This window comes from Phalaenopsis equestris, unplaced genomic scaffold, assembly GCF_001263595.1.
Source record: "Phalaenopsis equestris unplaced genomic scaffold, ASM126359v1 Scaffold000224, whole genome shotgun sequence".
NCBI lineage: Eukaryota > Viridiplantae > Streptophyta > Magnoliopsida > Asparagales > Orchidaceae > Phalaenopsis > Phalaenopsis equestris.
In genome coordinates this window covers 103,335-125,340 of record NW_018164666.1, presented here as the reverse complement: position 1 = coordinate 125,340, position 22,006 = coordinate 103,335, and the positions used below count along the sequence as shown (strand labels likewise).

Genomic DNA, 22,006 nt, shown 5'->3' with positions numbered 1-22,006 from the left:
TATTCTCCAACAGAGCCAAGTTCAAAGACCCGGCAGAGAGGAAAACCGAAAAGAAACAGAGCACCGAAGAAGAGGGGGGAAGAATGATACCTCAAGAATGCTAAAGTAAAGCCCTGCAACACAAGAGTTCGCCTCAAAGAAACGCTCTCACAGAAATTCTCTCCCCAAACTCCTCACAACCAAAATTTCTACTCTCCTCTCTGAAAATTTTTCCAACAACCTCAAAAATTTCAAAAGGAACTGTGTATATAGGCAGAGAATAGAGAGAAGAGAAAGAAGAACACCCTCAACAGTCCACAACACTCGAATCGGGCCAAAGAAGAAAAAGGACGGCAAAAGAAAAAAAGGGCCACGCTCCCTGCTCACAAAAGGCGAAGCCACCGAAGTCTCTAGAACCGAGCGGCGAGACTGAGGAGAAGAAATGCCATTCAAGTGTACCAGGGAACAAGCTTCCCAGAGTCAAACTACCAAGAAAAGGAAATCCACGGCTCAAGGAGACTGGCGCGGCTTCGGGAAAGAAGGCCGCGGGCAAGGACGCAAGCGAAAGTCAACTTTCTCTCGCGTGAAGGAAGAGCTCGCTCGGCTCGAGACCGAGAAAGGGAAAGGCCAGGCGCGCGAACGGGAGAAGGAAGGGAGGCAGAGCTCGGACGCGGAGAATGGGGAGTTAGGGCTAAAGAGGATAAATATATATATATATATATATATATACATTATATTATATCCGATTTATTCGTGCGCGGCGACGTAACAAAATGAGTGTCCTCCCTAGGCAAAATCGACGTCCTAGACGCGCCGGCGCAGTTCGTTTTGTCATCCGGGGTCGTTCGGACGTCGACAATCGGGTCAAAAACGCGTCGAAATTCAAATTTCCCATAATTTCGACCCGCGATCGATCGTCTCAAAAAGGTTTATTCGAGTCTTCGACGGGTAACAGTGCAAGCGATGCGAATTGTGGCGATCGGACGTGTCGACTCTCCGAATTGCGAAGTTTTGTGCGCGGGAGTGCGAATTGTGCAAAATGCCACCCTAAAGCTCAGGAAGGTCCTATAGGAAGTCCCTTTTGGGTTTCCTCATGTTGGTTTCATCATTCTAAGTGCTAGAAATTGATACCACACACGCGAAACTCCAGAAGAGGACGGAAGCGGGTTGAATTTCTAGAACAAGGTGGGTCCCATTTCTAAGGTTCTAAGATAGTCGAAGGGAAGTCCCTAAGGCTAGATCCTAAATCCTAAGAGAAAGATTAGACCTCACTAAAAATAAGGTCAACACTATATCTATGCATCGTAGATTTCTTGATTAACACTTGATAGATTAGGCTCTAAAACATCACTTAGCAAACTCCATGACTAAATCGCGGAATTAATTACAATGAGTTTAAGAATAAACTAAATAAAATGGTATTGCTGATTTTAAAATTACCTCATTAGGTGCTTTTTTCAAACATGATGAGACAAATTCTTTTAAAGGTCGTGAGAAATGCTCATCCAACTGCATCAAAGAGAAATCTACAATTACCCAGCATAACCACAAAGAGAAGATTGTCACTATTGCAGAAACAAAGATTGAAGTCAAACCTGAGGGGGATTTTCCCGTGGTATCATAAATAGAACCCTCATTGGATGCATATCTGCTAAAGGCGGTTCTCCTTTAGCAATTTCTATAGCAGTTATACCTAAGGACCAAATATCTGCCTGCATCATGAAAATGTATCACAAATATTTCATTCATAAATTAGGCATATTTAAAAAGTTACACGCACACCTTTTCATTATATCCTTCTGAATTCTGAATAACCTCAGGAGCCATCCAAAAGGGAGTTCCAACAAAAGTCTAAAAAGGCTCAACTTATCAGCAAACAACATATCAAAATAGACAATACACATACAAAAGCATAATAAGAGTGAGAAATTAACAGCCTTATGGCATTACTAAATTATTTTTAGAAGTTGGCATGGATATTTAACAGAATTACAGATAGATGGATGAAGATGAAATAGAAATTGGTGGAAGATAGCAAACAGTATTTAACATTAATTAGCTAAAATACAACATAAGCAGATGGAAACAGCTGTCTCTATCCAGTTAAGGTAGTCGCTAGCAGAGACTCGAATCTTTTGAAGATATGCATTCAGGATATAGCCGGGATAATAGACTCCATTGTGCATGCTTTATATTTTACAGGTTTACTAAATGCAAAAATGAAGAAACCCAGTATATATCTGTGTGTGTAACACACACTAATAGCCCAGTCAAAAGAACACACAATCTCATAGTGAATAACTGCTAAAATAACCTTCAAAGCTAAAGTTTGAGCAAAAGGATTATAATTTACAGCAGGAAAACTCAAAATTACTTGATGTTTAGGGTATTTAAACCCAGCACTACAAAAGTTAAAATGAAGGTAAATATATTCGTACAATTCTAATGCTTCCAATCACAATCTTCAAATGCAAGGAAACTTTGATGTTTAGGGTATTTCTAATACCTCAAAACTAAACTTTGTATTTGATCTGTTTTAAACTTAAAGAGCCAAAAACTTAAAATTAAGATAAACATAAAATAATACACTAATAATGCTTCCAGTCCATATGAGTAATTATTTCAAGAAATTTCACATTGAAATGACAAAGTTATAGGTTTAAGCGCGGAGATATTTGGCTTTGAATAGAAGCTACCAAAGTTGAGGAATTAAATGCTCATGCACATTAGCTACAACCCTTGCTACGTATCTAAACCATGCATAAGGTATACAAAAGATTGCATAACAATCCAAAATAATTTGGATATGACTAAAAAATGTATGAGTATGTACTCAAGTTAAATATGGCTAGAATAATACCAAAGATGTAACCAAATCAAATAAGATAAAACAATAATAGGATTTGCAGACAAATTCTCAAAAGAAAAGCGTCACCTTGCGCCTAGAAATTGTCTTTGTTAGTTGAGCAGAAACGCCAAAATCTGCCACCTAAGGCAAAAAATTAAGATGAGTAAATGGGCTGACAAAGAACATTTTTACGCCTGTTGAACACCATACATCTATTTGTGCAAAAAATGGCTTCACATACCTTCACATCTCCACTTTCAGTCAACAAAATATTTGCAGCTGCCAAAATAATAATATGTTCAGAGCATAATTTAAGAACTTAAACATAATAGATGCCATAACATGGATTGAATGAAATTATAGTGCAGTTTTTTATTTATTGCAGAAAATGATGCATAAAAGTTTGTTTGGACAAAAATATAACGGAAAATTAACTTAGGAAGTGACCTTTGATATCTCTGTGAATTTTTCCTTCACTGTGAAGATAATCAATTGCATGCAGCAAGTCTCGTAAAATGCATGCTATTGACATTTCATCCAATGGAGGACCAGTTTGAAGCTACAAGAGCAAAAGTACAACAAAAACTAAGCTATATTGAATATACTAATTACAAGATTTTGATATAGGAAGGCACAGGTAAGAAGTACAAAACCAAATTGTTTGTGTTTACACTTAAAACATAGAAATCAATGATATCATTCAGATTTAAGCTAATTCAAAATTTGAGCTAATCCTAATGCTTTTTAAAAGATATATATACTTGAATTGATTCTGATAAATTAGTGCTTGCGCAATAAAATAGAATTTTTGATCATATTTAAACAAATTTGCTTAATCTCATTCAATTTCTTATTAAAAAACAATCATATGCCCATATTAACTTAAAATTCTACTAATACATGTATCAAATTCATCACAGGAAACATCAAAAACTTTACAAAAAATCAATAAATTTAAGCATATGTGCATTTGAAAATATCTCTTAAATTTAAGCAAAAGCATGTTTAATAGATTTTGACCATTCAAAATCTCTTTTTTCTAAAAATGTAGTTGGAGCCTTCACAAAAGTAAATCCCTTTATTGACATTCTATAGAAAGTAGCCAAACTGTTTTTTATTATCCAAAACTATCAAAGTTAATATGATTGCATGAACCTACCAAATCAGCAACAGAACCACCCGCCATGTACTCCATAACTATCCATAGTTTTGTTTGATGGAGATAAGAACCATAATAGTCAGTTATATATGGAGAGCGACACTGTGACAAAACTGAAATTTCCTGGCAGCATAAAACATACATTTTTCAGATAAATATCCCATAATTGAATAGGCCTAAAAATAGAATTTTCATTGTGCCATACCTTTTGAATGTCTTCAATATCATCCTCTCTAAGGTAGAAGATTAGATGTTAGTAATTTGAAAGGTAAATGATTAAAGAATAAAATGTTACCAAGAAATTCTACAGAAACGAGAATTTTTAACATAAACAGGGTAAACAATGAATATATTTACAATCTTCATAAAATCTGCATACATAGGAGCTAAAAATAAATCAACAGTCCACCAAATGAGGGAGAAGATGACAACCATATACACCCCATCAGGCAGTCAAATAGCTTAGTATGAACCAATATTTTTAAAAGCGTGCTTCATAAGCAAATCGAAGTGTGCTTTGAAGTGCTGAAGTTAATTAGCATTTTTTTTTGCAATTTTAAGTTTTGAATTATCACGGCAACTATTAAAAATTGTTCAAAATTTTAATTTATAGGTTCACTGACAATGTTTGCCTTCAAGTTAGGTATTGTATCACATTCTTTTCAATTTAATATCAACTTTTAAGTCATATTTTATATTTTATAAATGTTAATGAATATATTTATACATTAATAATTTTATATAATATATTATTGCTTTAGTTAATACAAACGTCATTTCGCTTTGAGTGTTATGCTTTGAAGAAAAAATTAAGCCTTACGCATCGCGTTGCGCTTTGATAACACTGGTATGAGCACATGTAATTGAAATCTCCCAGTAGATTAATATATAAGTATGAAAGAAAAAATATATGAAAGAAAAAATATATCGAGACAAAAAAAAAAAGCAGCAGAGTTAACGGCAAGTAGAAAACAAGTCCGTGACTTCAGAGAATGCTGTTCATTGCATTCATCTATTTTCTTTAAGGCAAAGGAGCTCAAACAAAAAGGATGAGAAGCAGAAATTTTCTTCCAATTGTAGGAACTTTCTGTTTCTACTACGAATATTATATAAGCTGATTATCCTCCATTGGAAATAATGAATTTGAACAATATTTGCATTCCAAGCACACAACCGGAGAAAAATAAATTCTTTTGTCTGAAAGTCCAGGCTTTAATAAGGAAATACAAAACATAATATAGGATGATATAAAGAGATGCGGTCAAAAGTTGATAATACTGGACAAAGCAAAGATTGGAAGTACTGGTTTGGAATGAAATTTGCATTCCCGGCAAACCACAAGAGAACAACAAATTAATGCACCTGAAGGTCTAAGCTTTAATAGGAAAATATATAAGGTGAAAACTCAATAATCAACATACAAGTCCATACTGCCAGGAAATTTAAAAGATTTCCCTGAGAAACAATAATGTTATTCCATGCCATTAAAACAAACCAATTTGTGTTATTATGAAGATTGTCATTCACCAAAAATTACAATCAAGAAATTTAAGTACCCCTTGAGATGTAAGTCAGCAGGCTCGTCAGCATGTTCAAAATCGACCCAATAACGAGCTCATAAATTAAGTTTATCAAGTCACAAACTCAAGCTCAAATAAAAACTCATATAATATACAAGCCCATGTTTGATTTTAAACCAACTCGGTGCATTTGCTAGAAAACTAACTCGATTAAATTTCTTTAGGGCATTTCGCTCTGCTCCATGAGTCCCATTGCAAGTTACTTTTCATCTGACATTATTGTCTCATCGTGACTTCCTCTTCTACTTCAAATGCCATTGTGAGACTCACGAAGAGTGACTTCCATCAGGAGAAACTTCAAAGCTCCCATCTTCATTGAGTTGCCATTGCAACTTCGTCAATCTTCAAACCTTGCTAATCCTATCTCCAACATGTTGTCTGCATGACTTCCACTTCTTCTCCATCAATTTTTGAGAGCGAAGAAGTTACTTGCTCATGTGTCCACCAAGTTGTAGCCACGACTTCATCTTCAAACCCTATCAGACCCATCACAACTTCCTCTTTTCTCCACCAGTCTCCTTCACAATTTCCTCAAGATTCTCGGACAACCTTGAGCTCACAAGTCAAGCATAAGCTTGCCAATAAATCAACGAGTTGAGCTCCATATATAAGTTTGACTCGAGCATGAGTTTGAGACTAATTTGTTTACCAAAACGCTACGCTTGAGATAGTTGTGAATCGAGCTTGACTAGACTTGTTTACACACCTAAATGCTCAAAAACTCTCATTCCTTCAGTAATACAAAAAATGCTACTATGAATTTTTTATGTTCTTTAATGTAACGTTGCACCAAATCTAATGAGTGATTGTCTTTATTAATTGAACAACTTAAATGATATTAAAAATCCATTTGTGGCTTAAGACTATTCAATTGTTCAAATATTTCCCAATATAATGTCCCAAAAAAATAGTGACAATAAATTTTCCATATTAACGTCATTATATTTTTTACTTAGTGGTATTTTCCTATAAAATTATAAAATATACCAATTAATATTGATCGTCCAAACAACAATGCCAAGATTGATGCTTCCAAAATCTCTATGTAATAAGGAGATATTGAAGTAATCTTATCTCTAGATCGCCACCATCACATCTCCTCTAGTTCTACAATGCCCTTCAATCAAACTAAAAGAATTAAACACAAAACTTGAAAAACACACCAAGATCCACAAGTCCAATTCAGATAAACCGAATGACAATCTAAAAGCCATCTAACAACCAAATGTCAATCTACAAACATGGGATCTCAAAGCATGAGCGCTCCATTTATCAGCCCATCACATCAAATGACAAAATAATCCAACTATCTCAGAGGAAAAAGTGTCTCCTCTTCAAAACCCCAATCAATTAGCGGACTAAAATATCCTTTCAGCTAAGCATAGCTTCATATAGTATTAATTTCAAGTATAAAGTATATCCTCCCTCAATATTTATTTCAACAAAAGTATTAAATTATCCTCCACTCTCACCTATAAAAATATCTCACTCCCACCATATGTAAGGTGTCCCTAAACTCTTGGAACTATCATTATTTTATGAAATTTCCAAGGAAAAATTCAACCAGGCCTACCTTTCTAGGTTTCCTACCTTTCCAGGTTTCATTCTCGTTTATTAAAACAAGCATCAAGTGTTATCCCAAGGAAACATATTTGAGACAAATTCACATTTTTTTTAGTTGTGCGTTTCAAATGTAAGTTATCAATGTGAAAGGCATACTTGAAGATCTCTACTAACTTCAACAAGTAACAATTCAACATTTATTATTAAAAGTCTTCTCACTCCAACTAACTAATCGCAAATCTAAAAATACTCAAAGTCATGTTTTATCTCCTAAGAGTAGGCTTGCCCAGTTTATATTAAAACTTGCTAGCCAAATTCAAGATGAACTCATCAACCGAATTACAATAAACTTGCTAGCAGAATTTAAAGCATGAACACATGAGGGAGAAGGCAAACATAATTGTCAATCATAGAGGGTATATCCACTAAACCTAAAATGAACTTACTCAAGGCTATCACCAGACTCAACAAACTGATCCAGGCCCAAGCAATCATCCCTATCAGAAGAATCTACTTGGCTGATGCGAATAAGAGGCTCAACTATTCATCTATATCCGACAACCTACAACAAAATCAAGTTTGAGTATGTGCTCAAAGCATTCGCTCATATTTTTTATATTATATTGGATGTATAACATGTACAGCTCATTTTGTAACTTTTTCTTCATAGTACGCTATAACTCAAATCCTTGTCTATATTCAATTAATAAAGCACTTATTCAATTATAGTGGATTTTCCCTTCTCTATTCTATTTTCCATTAGCTCTATCCTTCTTTCTTTCTATGTGTTAATATAATTGTCATAACCCACAAACAACAAAAGATCCAACACATGAAATTCAACACTTCCTATCCAATGCTATAATCACTTCATGATCAGATGATGCGATGTGTAATGTTGTGGATTCATGCCATCCCATATCCCAATAAGAAATTATTAGACAAATCAATTGTCATGAAGCCAAATATCAACACTTCAGCGTCTACTTGAGCAAAAAAGCATGGCATAAGAAGGAACTTTCGCCTCATCTCAGGAAGATCAAATGCTATAGATAAAAAAGGCGCAAATTTAAGCATAATGCTTAGTTCAATAACCTTTCCAAGTAAGATCACCACATGCCAACCCTTTTACCCCCACGAAACATCTCATCCTCAATCCAGGGCAAGTCAAGGAGCATCATATTGAGAATACTCGCAGCAATACCTTGCCAACATATAACCACCTCCTCCACCATAATTATGAGACAATGAACAATTGAACATTTTTAATTTGATGCATTTGCCTCCAATTGAAGAAGAAATAGAGAACACTCTTCTACCTAGAAAAACAACCTGTAGAATAAACAACAGTCTAAAGAGAGAAATATCATTGTCAGGAGGGGAGGGGACGGGTGGAGAAGCTAACCTCTTCTCAAGTGAGATCATTGAATAGTTTCACCATTCTTAGCTTCCATACTAGGCTACTAGATCCCCAAAAAATTCAGGATGCTTCTATAGAAACTTAGGATAATCCATAAATCTTTATGAGCTCAAATCATTATAAATATCCAACATTAGACTAGCTCCTTTATTGAATATTCTTTGTTACACTCAGGGGGCAAATCCAAACATGATGTTATTTCTTCTCTATAGCACAATCAACATAATTTTTAAATTGACTAGGCTCTTCGTCGATAAATTCATTATTAATAAAATTATTATTGAAATGATTAATTATTTATCAGGCATCTACTCAAATTAAGGCAAGCCTCTTAAAGGCATTCATGAGGTTTTCAACTGAGTTCACCACATTCCAAGAGCCAACCCATAACTCCTCTACAGAGCCTTCCTTAAAGAGCTTCGACCAAGGCCAATCTACTCAACCTTAATGTGAGATGCCATTTGAACCTACCCATCCAAATCAACGTTCATCAAGTGCAAACCTCAAAAGGATCCCCAACTGCCAAATAAAAACAAGAATAACTGCAAAAAATCGAATCAAAATGCTCTAAGTGTCAAGAGGAATAGGCACACGATAAATAGCCCTCATCCTATGAGCTAGAAACAACAACAAAAGCCATGCCATATGAGTCCCAAAAAACCTCGAAGCAAATTCAGTTTTTGTTGGTTGTGTAGGAAGTGAGTGATTGCGATAAAAATCTACCCTAAAGATCTCTACTAAGTCCACATCATTTACAACGTAATTTAATAAATATTGCTATAATGTGACTAAGATATTTGGAGGCATGTTAATTAACAGTAAGAGGAGTTTAACATTAGGCTTGCATGTAGCAGCATGTTTGATACATAAGCGCTCTCTTTGGTAATTCTATGTAAATAGATTACTTTTTTTCAATAATGTCTATCAGACTGAGCAAAAAAATCTTAAAATTTTTAACTTAAAGTTAGGCTAACAATTCTTTTCTACTTGACTGAAATACACCTCTAAATTTTAGCAAGAAAATCTGGACAAGTGACCGACTCAATAGATTTTAAGGGGTAAATGGACAAAAGCTAGAACGGCCAATAAATATGCTTGCAAGAAAGGAAAAAAGAAAAAGAATAATAACATGACGAAAACTGTCTTCAATCAATGACTAAATAATGATAACAAAACATTTCTTCTTTCTGACAAGACATGGTCATAGTAGTTTCAATGATATTTTTCATGTCAATCAGCAGCTTTTCTATCATTTTGAATAGGTTCACGCACTCACTGAAAGTGCATCACCAAATGAAAAACAATTACAACTTATTAGGAAAGTTAATGTCTTAAACTTTAATCAATAATTCATTGTTGCTTTTTTCATGAGAAGGAACATTAGATGGCCCACAAGTTTGCGCATTTTGTTACTAGATTTCAAAACCAGATTGATTGTATTATCATATACATATAATACTAAATCATCACCAAAATAAAATGACAGTAGTTACGTATTGCTATAAAGAATTAATGGCAACATTTGTTATTAAACTTCTCCCTAGACAATAAGTCAGAGCAATATGATTGCTTCTTGCTTTGCATGCTTATTTCAATTAAAGAAAATGTGACTTGGTGCACATTTATCCTAGCCTGTGATCACAAATTGTCTCAAGGTATAATGCTGAAACAATTAAGATGGTAAAAAATGAAGTAAAAAAACAACAACCAAGCAACATAATTGAATACCTAATGGCATAAATATTGACTGAAGTAATCCCATTAAAAGCCAATAATAAAAAACAAAAAAATCATTATAAGCAAAAGCTAGCTAATAAAAGAATAAGTTAGATATAATGGCTATTGGAAAGAGGCGCTTACGCTTCTTCCAGATCAATAACTTTGATGGCAACTTCCTTATTGAGCTCCTTGTCAAACCTGCAACATAGAAGTAAACTTGACAGAATTTCTATATTTATAAGAGGGGGTGCCAAATATAGCATTCATAGGCTAGTATTCTCTACAACTCAAACCTACAGAAAGCCAAACTCCACACCCATTGTACGAGTAGTAACTAATTTCCAATTAATTGTGGGGAAGTAAAAATTATTGATAAACCTGAATTATGGTAGCAATAAAAATAAATTTTTAACAATACATTAAATTTAATTCTACACACAGAAAATTGCTAATTTAACATGTCCAAGCTTCATTGACAACAATGGCAGCACTTCATAACAGTGCCCCAAATCTGAAAGCACTAGCTGCATATTCTTTATTTGTTTATTGTGTGCTTCTCAAATAAATTATCTCATAGTTTATCAAAATGATAATATATAAAAGGAAAACATAACAATTTTCCTGAACAAAAGGACAGTTGTTTTAAAAGTTCCATTCATCTAGTTTAAAGCAAATAACCGATGGATGCTTTCTAGAAAAAAATTGATGCTTCAATAGAACTAAAGTGAAATTTTACTTTGTAACGATAGATATCGAACACTGGAGTAAATAGATTTAAGATTGACGTCTCGGATAGTCCATTTCTATATGAACATTTTTTAGTATCGTATACATTGTGATGCTCTATATATAGATCAGAAATTTCATCTAAGAGCATCGACACTCCATTATACTTCAAAGTTCAAATCCTAAATTAATATTCTCACAAATTTTAAAAATATCACTTTCGCAGATAAGATAATCTGTTTTTAAATGGCATCCTCCATATTCAGAAATTTCAAGCTTTATGCATTTGGCCATACAGGAAGCACATAATAGCAAGCCATGAAAGTGCTAATTTTTTTTTTTTTTAAAAGAAACTTCCAATAGCAAATGAAGCTCAATGCATGCCAAGTAAGAAAATGATAAATTTCAGGCAAGCAAGCATCCCCAGTATCATTTCACTTACAGAAAAATAAGCATCGCATATACAGAAAGTATGCAAGCTCGTTCATAACACTAGCTCCAACAACTTGCAATAAGTTATCTTCTCAAAATGGAATGAATTCGAATTATCTTATTTGATTCTGCCAAAACAGTAAAAACACTACTAAATTCCAGAATTTATGAACTTGAGGACAAAGCTCTCTAATTTTTCCATGATCCGGCCTTTAACACAATATCTGAAAGAAAAATCTGCCTTCCCCTTCTTGTATTATACTTGAACCTTATTCACATAAAGGTAACCCAGAAAACAATCCACATTAACTTACAAGTTCTCAATACACATTTACATCATTTCCTACCGTCCTCCACCCAAAAAACCTAAATCCAATTCCAGCAAAATCAATTACCATCCCCAAACATTCCCAAATCCAACTATGATTTCATCAACATAATTCATCTTCCTTTGCACAAACAGTCCAAGATTACTTGTATGTAAAAGGCAGAATCAACATAGCCTCCATACCACAAGTGGATTTTCAAAAATAGTAGACTTTAAGCTACAACAACAGAAAATGTGAAGAGAACAAGAGATCTGATAAGCTAAAATATGAGAATGGTGGCCATCAAATTTACCATAAAGATATAAACTCATCGCCAATCCTAAATATGATCTCTATATTCATGGAGAACAAAACTCAGTTAAAATACGCATTTTAATAGAAATGCAAAGGCCAAAGGAAATTTTTTTTTTCTCAATTGTACAATGGCACAATATTTAGTGTAAGACATTGATATCCCCAACAAGTTTACACAAACCTTAAACAAGGCACCTAACCCAATCAACAAAAGAAAAGCAGAATCTATTTCCAATAAAAAAGCCCTTACCCCTTGAAAACATCTCCAAAGGAGCCCCTCCCGATCAGCTCTAAATTGCTGAACCTCGCCTCGATAGCAGCGACCAAAGCTGACGAATCCGACATCTTTCTTACAGAAACCCAGAGGACGACGGGAAACGAAACCCCACTTCAAAGCGTTCATAATCCGCACTCTAAAGGCAGACCCATTGCCAACAATCCCATCTGATTTGATCCTGCCGACCAAAACCTTGGCGATGACGGTACGACCAAGACCGAGTGGAAGAACTCGCCGCCGTAACTTAGACGCAAAGACAAAAAAATGAACAGATCGATCGCGAGGTGACACTACAAATCGCTGTCGCGAGATTGAAATGGAGTGAAAAGGGGATTTTGAGGGTTTTAGCTGTCACCAGAGAGGCGGGGCAGAGGTCGATCTCATCCGGATGACGACGGAGATGTAAATCTTCGCTTTCTTCCCTTGGGAGGAATGAAAGAATGAGTTTTGATGGAATGAAATGAAGAAATTTGTGTCAATTTTTCTCACATTCTTTTATTTTCATTTAATTTAAGTTTCTAGGGTTTGGAACTGGAAATATTTATGGAATTAGATTATTTTTTCCAGGGTTTTGATTTCTAAAAAAAAGGAAGATTTGCATGCATACCGTATGATTCTAATGTATTTACATACATAACATCCAGATTTTCAATTTTACATTTATATCACTTTACTTTTGTATGAAATGTTTATTTCACTGTTCTAAAGTTGGTAAAAATGCAATTTTTGAAGCGATATGAACATTGACATGATATAAACAAAAACTTGAAAGATCAGTTTGGGGGCAGCTTATAAGTGCGGACTGTGTTTTGGGATAAACAGCTTATCTTGAAATGCACAAACTGCTCCACACGCAACTACTTTACAAAAATGTAAATTTTCATGGAGATATTATAATTTATATATATTTATATGGCTAATAATAAATAAATTTAATATTTATTTATGTGACATTTAGATTTTTTAAATAGCATTAGAAAATCAATAATAATAAACTTCTTATGATAATTTGGGAGAAAAATATTTTAAATTATAATTGTAGTAGATACCTTAGAAAGAATAAATAAAGTAACAAATTCTTCTATAAAATTATAAAAGCTACCCTCTAGGATACATGATTTTATTGATATATAAACAAACAAACATTATTTACGAAAATTAGTATATATTTGGCCCATTATAGCAAAGTTTGGAGATATATGCCGGATTTTTATTTCTTTTGGAAATATGACTAAATGCTTATTTTGAACTAAATATATTAGCATTATTTCATTCTAGATTTTATATTATAGTCAAGAGAGAATAAAAGCTCACTATTTCCATATATTAACATTATCGCATTCAATATTTTATTGATCACAAGCATAAATTGACTCTCACAATGTTCTTTATTTTTTCAATAATTTCAACAAATATGGGTATTTGTACACAGGAAATGTGTCAGGCCGAATTTCTAAGAGGGATTTTGGTCCATTATAGATTCAAACAAGGCCAAAAGTGGTATTTGAACAAAGCTCTCATAATGTCATATTTTCATTAATTCTAATAGATTAAGATCATTTTTTATACAATATGCCCTTTTTTTTTTGTCTGCCTTAGCCTTTCAAAACATAAGTCTAATATAAAACATCTACCTTCCGAAAAGGATCACCAGATGGTCAATGTTCAATGTGACCAAACCACTAAGATGACCCTCTCTAATCTTTTTTGCCACTGAAGCTACATCAACCCTTTCATGTGTAGATTCATTTCGCATTTTGTCTCTAAGTGTCAAGCCACTCATCCACCTAAGCGATCTCATCTCAGCAACACTTAACTTTGTTTTATGCTTCTATTTTAAATGCCAACTTGTGCCATGAAGCAATGCATGTCTCACTATCATCTTATTATATTTTCCATCAAGTCTAAGCGGTAATTTTCTATCACGTAATAGGCCTGATGCATTCCTCCATTTCAACCGACCAACCTAATTCTACTAATAGCAATCCTATCTATATCATCGTCACTTTGAATAATAGACCCGAGATATCTAAAATGTTCATACCTTTTAATGATTTGATAGCTCATGGTTACAATTCTGCCACCAGAGCTACTACTACTAAAATTATGTTCCATGTATTCAATTTTAGATCTACTCAAAGGAAGGCCTTTAGACTGTAATGTAGATCTCCATAATTCAAGTTCTCCCTTAACTATTTCTCTAATCTTATCCACGGGAAAGATATCATCCACGTAAAGCATACACTAAGGTACATCCTCCTGTAAATGTCCAGTAAGAGCATCCATAACTAAAACAAAAATATACATGCTTAAAGTTGATATCTAATGTAATTTGATTGAAATAGGAAAACACTTGGTCAATCATCCTTCTATTTGAACACAAGTAACAAATCCAACATATATATCTTTAATGATTTGAATATAAGTTCATATCAACATCTTTCTTTTCTAGAATTTTCTAAGGAACTTCTATTAGAACCTTATCACAAGCTTTTTCTAAATCCATAAAAATCATATATAGATCCTCCTTACTCTCTCTGTACTTCTCCATCAAACCTCTCAATAAATTTATAGCTTCCATAATAGACTTGCCCCGCATAAATATAAATTGATTATGAGTAAGTTTTGTGTCACGTCTTAACCTATGCTCAATTATCATCTCCCATAATTCTTCTATATTAGCATTATCACATTCAAGATTTTATTGCTCGCAAATATAAATTGACTCTTACAATGGAGTTCTTTATTTTGTCAATGATTTCAACAAACTTGGGTATTTGTACACAAAAAATGTGTCAGACCGAATCTCTCAGAGGGACAACCAGAAGTCTCGACAGCCAGACGTCCCGATGACCAGAAATCAAGAAGATAGAAGTCTTGACGACCAGTAACCTGGACAAGCCTAAAGATAGTCGAGCCATGAGCTGACTGATATAAAATTACCAAAATAACATGTACAACCCTCATTAAAGAATGATTAGAAATATAATATTTCTTCATTGCAGTCCCTCTACTATAAATAAAGGGTTGTTTCATGTAAGAGGAACCTCCCTTTTTAGGCTCTCTCCCTTCTCTTATATATCAAAAATATTCGATTATATAAAAAAGGTCTCAAGAGCCCGGGAATGTCCCAGTTTACTTTAGAGTGGAAATTCGTGTTGCCCTCCTCTCTCTCACACACTCTCTCTTCTTTATAATGCTCTGATACTTTAAGATGTGATCCAACGACAAATTTGGATTCAAATGCCTTTTTTTTAATGTTTTATCATATTTTATATATTAGATTATTTTGACAAAGCAATCGTGTAACTGGATAGAGTATCAAATATTGGGTTTCAAACTTTCTTATAACATATATTTGGAAAACTTTCAAACCTTCTTCAATTATTTATCAAACATTATTTGAACACTTTTAGATTGAGCTTTGTTCAAATCACACTTTTGGTCTTATTTGAATCATGTTTGAACTGTATTAAAAAAATAATCAAACATTATTAGAACATGTTTAAACTATCATAATGTGCTCTTTCGAATACGTTCAAATCATGTTCAAATATAATATGAATCATGTTGTTCAATTGTCATTCAAATATGATTTAATCTTGGTTTAAATATGATTTGAACACTCATTTCTACAACAACGACATTATAAACTTACTAATTACTTTCCAAAGGTGAATAATAGATAAATATTCTTTACTGTACAAAAGAGAACATAAAGAAGACATAGTAGGATATTCATAAAAAAAATGAGTAAATGATTGATGATGCAAGAAAAAAGGTAGTTTTCTTGATAAGATTAGAATAAGCCTTGAGCAAAGTTTAAACTGTACTCAAACATAGTTCAAATATGTTCAATTTAAAATGAAGTACAAACATACTATTAAACAATTTTTATAACTCACTATAATGAAAGCATACATCAACAACAACAAGCCTTTTTCCCACTAAGTGGGGTCGACTACATGAATAATTTTTTTCTCCATGATGTATATTGAGTGTCATATTTTCTTTAATTCTAATAGATTAAGATCATTTTTTATACAATATGCTCAATTTTTTTTTTGTCTACATTTGCCTTTCATAACATAAGTCTAATATAAAACATCTACCCTCCTACAAGGATCATCAGATGGTCAATGTTCAATGTGACCAAATCATCTAAGATGACTCTCTCTAATCTTTGTTGCCACTGAAGCTACATCAACCCTTTCATGGGTAGATTCGTTTTGCATTTTGTCTCTATGTGTCAAGCCACTCATCTACCTAAGCGATCTCATCTCAGCAACACTTAACTTTGTTTTATGCTTCTCTTTTAAAGGCCAACTTGTGCCATAAAGCAATGCATGTCTCACTATCATCTTATAAATTTTTTCATCAAGTCTAAGCAGTAATTTTCTATCACATAATAGGCCTGATGCATTCCTCCATTGCAACCAACCAACATGATTCTACTAATAGCAATCCTATCTATATCACTGTCATGCTGAATAATAGACCCGAGATATCTAAAATGTTCACACCTTTTAATGATTTGATAACTCATAGTTACAATTCTGCCACCAGAGCAACTACTAAAATTACATTCAATATATTCAATTTTAGATCTACTCAAAGGAAAGACTTTAAACTGTAATGTAGATCTCCATAATTCAAATTTTCACTTAACTCTTTCTATAATCTTATCCACAAGAAAGATATCATCCGCGAAAAGCATAAACTAAGGTACATCCTCCTGTAAATGTCCAGTAAGAGCATCCATAACTAAAACAAAAATATACAGGCTTAAAGTTGATATCTAATGTAATTTGATTGAAATAGGAAAACACTTGATCAATCATCCTTCTGTTTGAACACAAGTAACAATCCAGTATATATATCTTTAATGATTTGAATATAAGTCATATCAACATCTTTCTTTTCTAAAATTTTCTAAAGAACTTCTATTAGAACCTTATCATAAGCTTTTTTTTTTCTAAATCCATAAAAATCATAAATTGGTCCTCCTTACTCTCTCTGTACTTCTCCATCAAACCTCTCAATAAATTTATAGCTTCCATAATAGACTTGCCCCGCATAAATATAAATTGATTATGAGTAAGTTTTGTGTCACGTCTTAAACTATGTTCAATTATCATCTCTCATAATTCTTCTATATTTTGCACAAACTTATACATCCCCTTTATTCTTGAAATGGAGACTAAAATACTCTTCCTCTACTCCTCGAGCATCTTTTTAGTTTTAAAAATAATATTAAATAGTTTAATAAGCCAAGAATATCTCAAATCTTCTAGATATCATTTAGTCCCACAGATTTTCCACCTTGATTTTCTTCAAAGCCTTCTCAACTTATCTTTTACTAATGCGACTGTAAAAATAAAAAGTTTTACTATTGCTAATGATATTAAGATCACTAAGATTGATCATATTTTAAAAATATTCATTGAAAAATTTATCAAAATCACTCACTTATTTATATTGAATTTCTTCTTCTAAGAAAATTACTTTTTGATTTCCATCTTTAATATACTTAAATTAAATATTTTCTTTTCTTTTTTTCTGTTTAGCTAGTTTATATATATATATATATATATTTTTTTCGCCATATTTAGTACCTAATATATTATAAAGATAACTAAAAATAGAATTTTTAGCGTCATAAATTGTTCCCTTAGACTCCCTACGAGTCACCTTATATTTTTTTCAGTTCTCTAAGTTTTTATATTTAAATCAATTTTTATAACACAATTTCTTATATTTTATTTTTTTCTTACTTTTTATTATTCCACCAGAAACGATTGATTTTTTATATAATTTTTTTCTTTTTATTCTCCAAGTAAATCTTTTGTCACTTATTTAATAGTTCTTGTTACTTTGTTCAACATAGAATTGGTTTTTTCATGAACATCCCAAATATTAAAATTTACTTTAATTTTTTTTTTGTGCATTTTAGGTGACCTTTCCTAATTTTTTGACAATGTTTTGTTATATTCTTTATATTGTAATTTTTCATCTTAAAATCCCAAACTAATAATCGATACTAAAGTATTTAATTTTCACTAGGAAAAGTGTTACAATTTTTATATTCTTTACGATCTCTTTTTCTTATAATAAAATAATCAATGTGATTTATTATATCAATTCTTATAAGTAATAATATGTTTATCTCTTTTCTTAAATAAAGTATTAGTAAAAATAAAATTATAAGCTAAAGCAAAATCTAATATGATTCTATATTCTTCATTAATTACTCCAAAACGGTAGCAACTATGAATATTTCTAAAATTTTTTACCACTCTACAATCATTCCCATTGAAATCTCCTCCAATAAAATTTTTTTCTTCTAAGAGGTATCATTTGTATTAATTTTTCTAAGTCATTTCAGAATTAATCTTTTGAACATATATGTAAACCTACTTCAGGAGCATAAGTACCTTATAACATTAAAAATTTTAGTATCAAAAGCAATTTTTAGCTATAATTTTATCTTTAATTATATTGATTTTTTACAACATTAGCATTCGAACTCTTATCTATAATTACATTTACACCTTTTTTAGTGTGACTCCTATCTAAATATCAAAGTTTAAAGCCTAAACTATCAATCTTCTTACACTTTTCTCTAACACATTTAATTTCTTTAATGCATAAAATATTCATCTTCTGAGGAACCCTAATATATACTAATTCTGTTAATTTACTCGTGAGAGTACCTATATTCTAATATTTTATCATATTATTAGTTTCTTAAACTAATTAACTTTTTTTGCTTGCATCCATCCATAATATTGAAACCCTTGCTTATTTGACACTATACCCGGGAGATGGTGTAGCGGCTTTTACACATTTTTCATTATATTCTGATCATACAATGCATTGTTTTTAGGGGACGCCCTAAAATTTACGCAATGATTTAAAGGAGTCATTTCATTATTTTTCAATAAAAATTTTATGTTGGTTGTTGACTGCCAAACACGACCACCATTTTGTGAATTCAGAACTTAGGACCCGACAATGACAGTGTTAATAAAAGCATACATCATTGTAGAAATCTATTAGTCACATTAATAACAAATATAACTTACCAAACACAACTTTTTGGGGATTTTAAATAAATAGAACATGAAGCATTATAACATTAGAAAGTTATCACAAGTCAAGATGATGGGGTGATGTTGAGCTCCACTATCTCACCATAACATGCTTTCAATGGTGGAGACAATAGAGAGGAAACAAAGGGCTGGGGTATTAAAATAATTTAGGTATTATTAAACCCTATGTAAATATAAAAATTTAAATGTGAGATATGTAAACACTAATATTTTATACACTAAAAATGTAATATCCCCAAAATTTTTATACGTATGAATAAGATTACATCGATAAAGCAATTTATTTAAATTGCTCCTCCTATATCTATTGTGAGTGTTTCAATACATTATTTAATTTATCTGTCATTTGCCTCAAACTATTTAAATAATTTCCTTATCAAACCCAACTAATTTGCATAGATAGTGAGAAATTTCTCAATTTATTTACAAAAAAAAAATACAATAAGTGCAAAATAGTAAATTCAAATTATGTTGTATTATGTTTGAATATTGTTTAAATACTATTTAGATCAAAATCATGCTCAAATTATGATCTAATGTTGATCAAATCTTGACCAATCTAATATTAAGACCTATTTGTTTATTGTTCGAACTAAAGTTGAACCCTCTTAATTATTATATGACCATTCTTCAAGCCACAATCGATTATTCATTGATCATCTTTTGCATTACAATTGAATATTTTGTTTTGTCATTATTTGAGACACTTTCAAGCCTTCTTCGATCATTATTCAAACAAAGTTTGATCATTCTTCGATCATTATTCAAATCTTATACTTTGAATGTTTGATCATGACTTAGGCATAGTTTGATCAAGGCCATGATAATTTATAATCAATAATTAATGATGATAATGTGACATATAATGTCCTTCTAGGTTTAGGGTTCAAAGTGTGAAAAAACTTGTAATAATACTAACTTTGAATGGCTAGCTTAAGATGGAGACATAAGCTTAGTGTTAGAATTTTTCCCTCCTAAGTATTACTCATGAACAACAACAATCTTCAGAGATGAGTAAGGCACTGAAAATAGGAAGGGAATATAACTTGGTTGAATATTTCCTTACATATTACTCTAACATTTCTTGAAATTTTGGCGCTGTGTTGATCCAAAATAAATTTTTGAGCATGTTATGCCAAAAAAATAAGATACTAAGAATATTTGATCAATTTTGTTATTGTAAGACATATAAATGATATTTCATAAACTTTGAATTATATCATAAAAATTTGAAAATATAACATATTCTTCTTAGCTTAAAATTTTAATATAAAAAATACAAAGAATATAAGAGTTTCACATAGTCGTTATGGTATGGGAGGATCTTACTCTTGAAAACTTTGAAGGTCTCACCAACTTGATTAATAAGCAACCATGCATCTCCGAAAGCCCAAACTCAAAGGATGGCCATCAAAATGCTAATTCTAAACATGCTATCAGAGCTTCATATTTTGCCGCTTTACTAATATACATTTTGCGGGGCTAAAAAAGGCACGAGATGATCCCACCCTTGGGCGATGATACAAACTTATTACCCCTCATGAGGTTTAACTCATTAAAGTATAATTCTCAAGTATGGATTCCTAATCTTTACTATTTAAGACATGTTCATCAAATATATCATTTGTAAGCAGTGAATTTGTAGAAATTGGATGGTAATATCAAATCAGAGCAACATTATAGATCAAAGTGGCAAGCGGATTAAGAAAATTGGGTTAGTCATCAAGTACTTGTAGTTATAATTTGGAGATAAGACTGATCTTAGTGATAATGCATCTTAATAATTAAGTGCTTACAGAATGAGCGATCAACTAAAAGTTTATTCGGGATCACTTTTATTTTTTTAGAAAATATTTTATTCAGTGAGCTTTAACTATTTATATTTTTTTAAAATAATTAAAATGAATTTTTAAAGCACTTTAAATAATTTTCTATCATAGATGATTTTAGTCACCAATCCTACTGACCCACCTCGGTTGCCAATTAGCAGCCATCAACACCCAATCAATCATTATCAGCACGCTTCTAGTAACTATCGAACCAGTCACATAAATTAACTTATTCGATATTTACTATATATATATATATATATATACCAAGAACTATGGGTGTGTTTTATGATAACGTGAAGAATGTACAAAGTTAAAGAGTGGTTGAGTTAGCTCATATGATTACGGGTGTAAATGAATCGAGTCTGAGCTTGAGCCACGCCTAGCTTCAGCTTGATTAATTTTATTAAATTCTATGCTCGAGCTTGTTTACGAGTTTGAACCTGCTCACTAACTGGCTTGTTTATCATAAAAGATAAAAATTTATTCTAATTTCAGATTTTGAGGTATCATTATAATAAAATGACAAATAGAATAAACAATTATGAAAGAAATAATAAGATATCACAAAATATACAATACAAACTATTATTTTTTGAACAAGTTTAATACTTCAAAAACAAAGTCTTCAAATTTAATATCAGGCTAAAGAGTCAAGTCAAGACTAGCTTGAACTTGACTTGTTAGCTCATTGAGCTTAGTTCACGAGCCACTTAGTTCATAAGTCAGCTTGACTCAC

The 22,006-nt window shown here is 32.1% G+C and overlaps 1 protein-coding gene across 1 annotated transcript in view; it reads right to left on the bottom strand.

Annotated features, from left to right (window-relative positions):
• LOC110023374 (serine/threonine-protein kinase 26-like) overlaps positions 1-12,817 on the bottom strand; it is a 20,792-nt gene extending 7,975 nt beyond the window's left edge. Inside the window, exons 1-10 of the mRNA XM_020722763.1 lie at positions 12,300-12,817; positions 10,410-10,466; positions 4,192-4,219; positions 3,987-4,109; positions 3,275-3,386; positions 3,069-3,106; positions 2,915-2,968; positions 1,762-1,830; positions 1,575-1,691; positions 1,420-1,488 (exon numbers count right to left, since the gene is read on the bottom strand). Coding sequence (XP_020578422.1) covers positions 1,420-1,488; positions 1,575-1,691; positions 1,762-1,830; positions 2,915-2,968; positions 3,069-3,106; positions 3,275-3,386; positions 3,987-4,109; positions 4,192-4,219; positions 10,410-10,466; positions 12,300-12,394 — 762 coding nt within the window. The 5' untranslated portion in view covers positions 12,395-12,817. The remainder of the gene's footprint in view (positions 1-1,419; positions 1,489-1,574; positions 1,692-1,761; positions 1,831-2,914; positions 2,969-3,068; positions 3,107-3,274; positions 3,387-3,986; positions 4,110-4,191; positions 4,220-10,409; positions 10,467-12,299) is intronic.
• Between the last annotated feature and the right edge of the window lie 9,189 nt (positions 12,818-22,006).